Below are 8957 nucleotides of genomic sequence, written 5' to 3' on the forward strand. Positions count from 1 at the left end.
GGGGGAGGCGGCTCGCAGCCCGCCCTGCAGGGGCCAGGAGGCACCGCGGACCCCCAGACAGGAGCGAGAGCTCCAGAAAACGCCGCCCCAAGGGCGCCCAGGGAAAGGTGGAGGATTTCTCCCCGTTCCCCCACCTCCTGTCCCGCCGGACGGCAGCGATGGGCACCGCCTCTGCCGGGTACCAGTACCTCCCAACAACCGGACTGGGCATTTCTATAGGTGCACGCATAAAAACATACATAGGGCAATGTGTGCTCGCAGCCCAGAAAGCCGACCGCATCCTGGACCGCATCGAAAGCGGCGTGGCCAGCGGGTCAAGGGAGGGGATTCCACCCCTCTGCTCCACTCTGGTGAGACCCCACCTGGACTACTGCATCCAGCTCTGGAGTCCCCAACATAAGGAGGACATGGACCTGTTGCAGCAGGTCCCGCGGAGGCCAGGAAGATGATGAGAGGGCTGGAGCACTTCTCCCATGAAGACAGGCTGAGAGAGTTGGGGTTGTTCAGCCTGGAGAAGGCTCTGGGGAGACCTCACAACAGCCTTCCAGTGCCTAAAGTGGGCCTACAGGAAAGATGGGGAGGGACTTTTTACAAGGGGATGTAGTGATAGGCCGAGGGGGGAATGGCTTCAAACTGGAAGAGGGTAGATTTAGATTAGGTATGAGGAAGAATTTTTCATTATGAGGGCGGTGAGACACTGGAACAGGTTGCCCAGGGAAGTTGTGGATGTCCCATCCCTGGGACATCCCTGTTCAAGGCCAGGCTGGATGGGGCTTTGAGCAACCTGGTCTAGTGGAAGGTGTCCCTGCCCATAGCAGGGGGGTTGGAACTCGGTTATCTTCCAACCTAAATCATTCTATGATGTCATTATATAGAGAGAGTACACATTACAGAAAGTTGTCAAGACTCAGTGAAGGCACCGAAACCCTTGCATACTTGGTGCTACAACTTCGGCCTCTGCACTCTCTGGTTAAGGGAAAAGCAGCTAAATGTGTGTTTACACATCTAAACAGGGACAGAACAAGGTTTCTAATTAAATTACAAAATCTGAAACTTGGGAGTTTCAAGGTACAATCACCTTTCCTCCAGTTCAGGATTACATCAGCATTTTAGCATGTCAGACCCGTACCAAGTCCTGACTGACAGAAGCCTTTCATCCCTTCACTTTTGCTCTTCCTTTGATATTCCTTTCCTCCAGCCCCCAGCATCTGCTGCCTTCTCCCTTGCTTTCCACAGACACCCTCCTGCAGTCTCACTTTTCTCTCCACTGTACCCTTGGTGCATTCTTCTCCTGCCGAGTAATGTTTCCAGTCTACAGGCAGCTCTTTGGCATGTAGCAAAGAGATGAAGGAGGTTCATACAATCAACATTATTTATATGACATTTTAGTTTAGAATGAACAAATATTTTCTGTTTGTGAAGCACTTTTATTAGAAAAAAAAATACTATGAAAAAGGTTGTATAACAAATATCATCTCTGAAGTTGGTCAGAATTTTTCAAGTTGCAATTCAAATCTGAGGGTTGGGGTTTTTCCCCCCCAAAGGTCAGAACAGCTTATGTGAGTCATGGTTTTGTTCATTTTTATAACCAGAATGTCCATGTTCAGAAGTTCTTGCAAGTATCTACATGAAATCCTACGACTGAATTTCATATCCCAAAGGATCAAGATCCTGGTCCAGAAGCATCAGAGAGGATTCTCTCAATTTCTGTAGGAGCTTTCGGAGTTCTTCTTTTGAAAATACCTAGAATTAAAAAAAAAAAAACAAAAAACAAACGACACAAAACCAACCACATAGTGAAGTTATATTTATTTGCAATAAATAGCACTGATATAAAAGTAAATAGTGGTTAATTAAGTTATTTCTTTCTTTCTCTCCCTCTTTCTTTCTATTTAAGACTGTGCAAACATCAGACATTTCAGAATGGTGTTTAATAAAGGACTGGAAGCTAGTAGCAGTATCCAAAACCTGAAGGTAGTCTCAAGATAGCTCTGTCTCATAACTACTACAGAGATTATTGGTAAACAGCCAAGTTTAATTTTCCTGTTATTGCTGGCAGAGATCTTGAGACAATCCAGGTGAACGCATAGCATTATTTTTCCCACCCTTAATGTTTCTTTTCAGATTTCTAATCCTTGGGGTTTTTTGGGGGGGGAGTGTTGTGGTTTAGGTTTTCTTTTGTTGTTGTCATTAGGTTGGGATTTTTGTAAGTGATAAAGTTGTTTTTCAGGCTTCTGGAGAGAAAGAAGGTTAGGTAAACCAAGTACTCTAAAACAAAAGCTGCTCCTGCGATGTGCTGAAATGTAATGGAAATTTAAAAAAAAAAAAAAAAATCAATTACAATTCTACGGTTCAATTTAGAATCATAGAATTGTCCAGGTTGGAAAAGACCTTTAAGATTATCGAGTCCAAATGTTAAACTTATTTCAGTAGCCCCCATCCAAAAATTAGTAACTGCACTACTCAGAAGAACTGCTTGTCAAAACACTGGCATCATCTTCAGTGTTGTGAAGTTAACTTTTTGATTCCTTAAGTCAGCATAGAAGGAAACCCTGAACTATTGCAGTGAATGGGAAGAGATAGAGAAACTCATGATGTTAAGGAACATATGGCGTATTCCTCTCTATATAGAAGCTTTCTCCACAGTCAACCCACAGAGCTTTTAAATGGAAGTTAAGCTGCCTGCAGCTCTCAATAACTCACCATGTAAAGCTTGTGTCGCTCAGAAGCCACCATGTCAGCCAGTCGTAGGCACTCCTGATACTGTCCAGTACTATGTAACACCGTGTGCAGTAAAAAGCACATCATCGGCAGACACAGCTTTCGCAACAAAATCATCTGGTGCGTTCGTTCAGGGTCATCCTCGGCATCCTTGCCATAACAAAACAGTATATTAGTATTATGAACATTTACCTTTAAAAGGCAACTCGGCATAACCACCTAATTGGTAGCATCAGAGGCAAAAAAACTGGACTAACCAGCCTCGACTGGACTGACAGATCCAATTTATATGGTAACTGAAGGGGAAGCAATCTGTAACTGGTCACAGCAAGGCCAGAGTGAATTATAACTGAGTAAACAGAAGCACATCAAACTAAAGATGACAAAGGTACAACTGGGTACAATCTGTGCTTTGTGGCCTATGCCATGATATAAAAATTCATTTTACCTCTCTAACGTCAACCATCCATCCTCCATCAACAAAGAGCAACACATTGTACATTTTCTCTTTCACATCAGCTGTAAGAGCATCCAAGAGGCCTTTCCAAATACCATAGTCCATCTGGCAAAGAAACAAAAAATAAACTACTGCAGATCAGGACAATTTCCAAAGCTATTTTAACACACAGTCTTCACCTAGCATGCAACAGCCAGCGCAGCTCCAATTCAAATTAGAATCTTCAGCCAATTGCCAAAATCTAAAAGCCTGCTGCTAACAGCTATTTCCATCCTTGCTTAATTCCCTGTCCAGAGAGTCAGACAGGTTGTTCAGAAGCAGTCGAAGCCACTAGAGGAAGATAATTTTAAACAACTTGTTCTGCCATGCTTATATAAGAAATATTTGTACAAACTGAACACAGTATATTCATACTGGCCAGACATGCAAAAAGAACTTTTGGCAAAACAAACTGCAGCATCTTTTAGAGAAAAAAACACAGCAAATGCAAGAAAACAAAACAACCTTCATCCCCCGTTTCCAGGGAAGAGATAGCAGCAAAATCAAGTACTCAGATTTATTAATGACACCGATAATCAACACATTATAATGGATATCGCCTACTACATTATACAATGCTATATGTAAAGCTGAGTCACATAAGAAAAAAGCATGAAAATTTGTTGTTCAGCAGCATTACTATTCTAACTCCCTCTTTTCAACATAAAACCAGAATAATTTATAATAGAATTCTCAAGCAATATGAATTAGCAGTCTTGTACCCTGTTTCATTAAACTAAGACTGCTCCCTAAGCAAGAACATAAATGATTAAATAACAACTTGAACTTTCACCTACCTCGTACTTCTTTTGTTTATGTTCATGGGCCACTTTTTCAGTGAAACTTGCTTGTGGTAACAAAGAAGGCTTCTGTGGAGCTGAGTTCATGTGTTTAAACCATTCGTTAAAGGTTTCGTGGGCTTCCTGGATTGCATTGGAAACAGTGTTTGGACATTTTTGACTCTTATTATAACAAGAATGTCATTAAATGCACAGAACTTAAATCAAACAAAGCTTAAAGTTTCACCACCAAGGCAAAGCCACCATTATTTCTAAATAATGACCTGGAATACAGCATAGTTGAAACTCACCAAATATGCCCGAATACATAAATGTTCCCGTATAGCATTGTCATCTTCAGCTGGAAGTGGAGTATCCATTCCCTGTTCTTCCCATTGGTTATATATTTCTGCTATAGAGTCTTGGGGAATCTTCACAAACACATCTTTTGCAGCTTCATGTTTCTTGGATGCTATGAGAATGCGAACCGTGTATCAACAGCTTTGCAATTTCCATACTTTATTTTTATAAATTGACAAACCCATGCTTTTTATTAGACTAGATTCAAAGTTGTATCAAATGTACTGCCAAGAGCCAATGAGAACAAAATCAACACTTAAAAAGTCTAAAATATTTGTGAAGTTTAGTACCCAAGAACTTCCTCATGATTGCATTGCTTTGCTTAAGTGCTTCTGCCCTCTGTGCGGGATCAAATACGAGCCAGTCAATTACATCTATTTTCAGCCGGTCTGCCTGTAAAAAACAACATATAGAATCACTAACATTTCAAGCATACAGCTGATGTTAGACACATCAAGTCTGGTCAATGAAATACACAGGTTTCTAGAGATCTTTGGATAGCATTACGACATACTAACAAGGACCAGTCTATTCACAATTTCAGCATCAAAAGCATAGACAACAACCTCTGCAATCCAGAGTCACTGAAAAATCTACTTCTAAGTATTCCCAAGCTATTCAGACCAATGGATGAGCACCAGTTCTCACGAATTGTTATGGATTACCGTGCATCTTCCTCAAACTTTAATATGAATCACTGTACAAACATGGTTTATGGAGCCCTTGCGATCATCTTCAGGGGTGCCATCAGCCTGCAACCGCAATTTTCCAGCTCTTGCGTTAGATAAACTACCTATTTGGCTTAGACAGTTTAAATTTTGTACCAAACAGCAAAAAAATTGCCACAAGTTTGCAAACTATACGTTGCTTTCTAAACAGGACTTTGAATGCAAGCTATGAACAGCACCGTACTGTCACTAAAGTACTGAGTTGGATCCAACTGACACTCAATAGTGATGACAAGGAAACGGTCAGTAAAGGTAATGTCTGTCATAGGTAGAATATGTCACTTGAGCATGTAATAAGGTACCTCTGCGATCCAAAGTATTAATCCTCATAATTCTTAGAAGGTACAATAATATCCTACTCCCAGCTGCAACACATTTTGTTGTAGTCATTTCACAGGCTTTATCTTCACTTATTGTTTGCCTACAAACGTGCTGCTGAGCAACACACACCGCAGCCCAGAAGATCAAGGAGATGTAGAAGCAGAAATTACGAATTTGTGCAATTCAACTCCTCATGTGGTCACATGAAAAGCTCATTTCCCTCACAGGCTTTTTCAAGGCAATTTCCACCGTTGTTGAAAGAGAAATAGGATCATATATGGTAAAAGACTCTAGCTGATTGCAAACTGGAATATCTGCCCTGCAAAGTATACTCACCTCCGTTGTGCCTGTATCTAACATATGGTCATGGTGACTGAATTCACCAGCATCCTTCTTGCGGATGTTTTCAACAACAGTTTTTGTTATGGTTGCAACATCCAGACCTAGGTTAAGAGAGAACTATGTAACAGTGATCATGAATTCAAACTTGCCACAAAATGAATCTGAGACTCCAGTTGCTGACCTTATTCCTTACTACTAGTAATTCCCACCAGTCTGTTCACACTCACATTGTCAGACTAAATTATAAGCTTTTGAGATACGTAATTTATTGCAGGTATTTTAGAAGAATGATATTTGAGATAACAGAGAACATCAAATATGGGAAAAGAGTAAGACAATTAACAAGTTTTTCAGTCTGTGCTGTGGACCAGCATGTAGATATATTTGCTAAGACCACTGATTCCTACAATTCTGACGGCAAGACTATGATTTGACAGGATGTACCAGGAAAAGCTCAGAATAGTTCTTTTACAGAAGCTGAAGCAGGACATTTTATTTTTGAAACCTTAGCCAAGTTTTTAAAAGAAAATGACTAAAAAAATGTTTGAAGAAAAGGCAGACACTGAATTCTGCTGTAAATCTATTTCTTTGTGAATTTTGAGTGGCACAGAGGCATTGTCAAACAACGGACAGTATGCTGCTTCACTATAGTCCCTTTTAGTTTGATATATAGGCCTGGAAGGAAGCTTACAAATTAATGCAGGCAACCCATCATGGCTAAGAAAGGGCACTATAAATAGGACAAAAAAATGAAGATACTCATAACTGTCCTATATCCACAAGCAGGTATGTACTTTCACAATTAGTCTTCTGAAATAATACGATCATGTCAAGCTTCAGAGAATATATTTGAGACAGACAGCTGACTTGTACTTCCTGCTGTGTTTGGACATAATCCAGAAGCAAAAGTGATATTTATTTAATTCAGAAAAAGAATTGCGACTCCAGGTTTGTTAAAAACCACAATATACCTACTTGAAGAAGTGATCAGCAAATTAATTTTATTTAATTGAAAAAATACCCAGGAAGGAAACAATATCATCCTCATAGCTAGGGTGCTGTGGTTTGGGCCGGACTGGCCACTGAAATGAATGACAGATGCTCTCTGACCTCTCTCCCTTCAGAGAGAGGAGGAAAAGAGAGAAAAAGACTTATGAGTTTAGCAGAAACTAAACTATTATAATTAAATTTATTAATAAAATAATAAAAAGAAAATAATGGAATATATACAATATATACAAAACCAGTATCGAGCTCCCACAGTGATAATCACGTAACTGGCAGGTCCTCCTTGGACACTGGCCATTGAAGAAAGAGGGCTGCCCCTTTGATCCCTCAGCTTTTATACTGAGCATGGGGCAGATGGGATGGAATACCCTGTTGGTCAGGTTTGGGTCATCTGTCCTGTCTGCTCCTCCCCACAGGTGGGACCCCCTCTACGCTTTTCTGCCTCTGACCCTCCAACTTGGTACATAACAAAGTTAGCTGACCTTGGTTGTTATAGCAATAAGGATAAGCAGGATCCTCTCTGCATACCATTTCTTGGCATAAATTAGGAACAATCGGGTCTTATCAGTCTCTGGGAATGGACCACAGTCTTAAAAATATGCCGTTAATTTCAGAGAGTTCGGTAAGTTAGAAGAGGCTTAACTGCAAAGTAACATTACTGAACAGAAAATTGGTTCTGTTTTACCTCAAACCAGGACACTAGGTTGTGCGTTAAAAACTACTGAAAGACAAAATAACCCACAATATAAAATGATAATTCGGATGTCAGCATATCTCACCTGCATCTTTTGCTAATTCAAGGCAGTGGTGGCGTTGATCACTTTCAGTAACATCTTCGAGAAATAAAGCGTACTGAGCTACAGCTAGCTCTGAGGGTAAGTGGCTAACATAAAATGCTATTAAATCTGTATGCTTCTCAGATATCATCCTCTGCAGAATAAGAAGCAGATATTTAGAAAAACATACTATATTCCTCTGTGTAAACACGTGTGTTTATACTTCTGTAAAAGTATTTTTTATGTAAAAACATAAATGTGTGACGCATTTCTGATTATTTTGTTCTGATGTAATAAAATTCCACTTCTCAGCTTCTAAACACGGATCAATGAAACTGTCTCTTATTTAAGCACTGCTGACAGAAACTCTGCATATTAGGCAAGTTTCCATGTATCTCTTGAGAAGAGAGCATTAACTGCGTCATAGCTCTTTCCATCCTGTAACCTTAAGTCTCCTTTTCTTCCTCCTTTATGTCTAAATTACATCAGAGAAAGCAAACTATATTTTTGAAAGCTTACCTGAATGTAGGTCTTTAGGACTTCAACAGAAACTTCCTCCTTATTGCAAACAAATATAAATTAAACTTTAAATCAGATAATGTGGAAAAAAAAACAACAAAAAAAATCCAAAACCCCAAACAAACAAAAAAAACCTTTACAGGCTATCAATGTTACACAGACATGAGGTTATTTGCTTATCCCTGCTTCAGTAATCTACACATTAAAACAGGGTCAGCTGGAAGAACTGTTTCTCTCGGAGCGTGATTAAAAAATACATCTTCTGATTCAAAGATTTAGTGTTCCCAGGATCTTCTTTTTCAGCAACGGCACAATATAGTTTCTAGTCTAACTAGAAAGATACTTTCAAAATTGTTTTTCAAATCTCTTCATTTCACTGTATTTTTTAAATTAGTAAATAAAACGTCAGGCGAACAGATGACCCTTGCAGTGTGCTACATGCACTGTTGTATTATAGAAAATTCTAATGTTCCCATGTACAGAGTATAAATACCACCTGGCTCATCTGTAATAGCCTATACTAAACAACCAAAGTATAGTCTGAGCACGTGAGACTGCTTTAGCTAAGACTCAAGTGTTTGTTATTGTGAAGAACTATTGCTTTAGTTTGATATGTGTAAATGAAATTAGATTTCCATCTAAGGATATACCTATATGAATTGTACTCAAATATCAAGTAAGGAACATCATAAAAGCTTGCACAACTGCCTCTTCCCTCTGAGGTCTACTGAGGGTTGATGAATCATTGAATGGTTTTGGTTGGAAAGGACCTTGAAGATCATCGAGTTCCAACCCCCCTGCCATAGGCAGGCACACCTCCCACTAGACCAGGTTGCCCAAGGCCACGTCCAGCCTGGCTTTGAACACCTCCAGGGATGGGGCCTCAACAACTTCTCTGGGCAACCTG

General features: G+C 40.0%; 2 protein-coding genes across 2 annotated transcripts in view; both read right to left on the bottom strand.

The window, feature by feature from the left end:
- Nucleotides 1-211, bottom strand: part of SLC35E3 (solute carrier family 35, member E3) — a 5981-nt gene extending 5770 nt beyond the window's left edge. Inside the window, exon 1 of the mRNA XM_009887834.1 lies at nucleotides 152-211. Within this exon, the coding sequence (XP_009886136.1) occupies nucleotides 152-211 (60 nt within the window). The remainder of the gene's footprint in view (nucleotides 1-151) is intronic.
- A 1344-nt stretch (nucleotides 212-1555) lies between these two features.
- The window catches only part of NUP107 (nucleoporin 107kDa), a 32828-nt gene continuing 25426 nt past the window's right edge, over nucleotides 1556-8957 (bottom strand). The window contains exons 19-27 of the mRNA XM_009887800.1: nucleotides 8051-8089; nucleotides 7535-7685; nucleotides 5742-5848; nucleotides 4647-4749; nucleotides 4308-4468; nucleotides 4015-4140; nucleotides 3170-3283; nucleotides 2704-2871; nucleotides 1556-1743 (exon numbers count right to left, since the gene is read on the bottom strand). Of these exons, the coding sequence (XP_009886102.1) occupies nucleotides 1636-1743; nucleotides 2704-2871; nucleotides 3170-3283; nucleotides 4015-4140; nucleotides 4308-4468; nucleotides 4647-4749; nucleotides 5742-5848; nucleotides 7535-7685; nucleotides 8051-8089 (1077 nt within the window). The 3' untranslated portion in view covers nucleotides 1556-1635. The remainder of the gene's footprint in view (nucleotides 1744-2703; nucleotides 2872-3169; nucleotides 3284-4014; nucleotides 4141-4307; nucleotides 4469-4646; nucleotides 4750-5741; nucleotides 5849-7534; nucleotides 7686-8050; nucleotides 8090-8957) is intronic.

The sequence above is a fragment of the Charadrius vociferus genome, unplaced genomic scaffold (assembly GCF_000708025.1).
Source record: "Charadrius vociferus isolate BGI_N301 unplaced genomic scaffold, ASM70802v2 scaffold125, whole genome shotgun sequence".
In the NCBI taxonomy this organism is placed as follows: Eukaryota; Metazoa; Chordata; class Aves; order Charadriiformes; family Charadriidae; genus Charadrius; species Charadrius vociferus.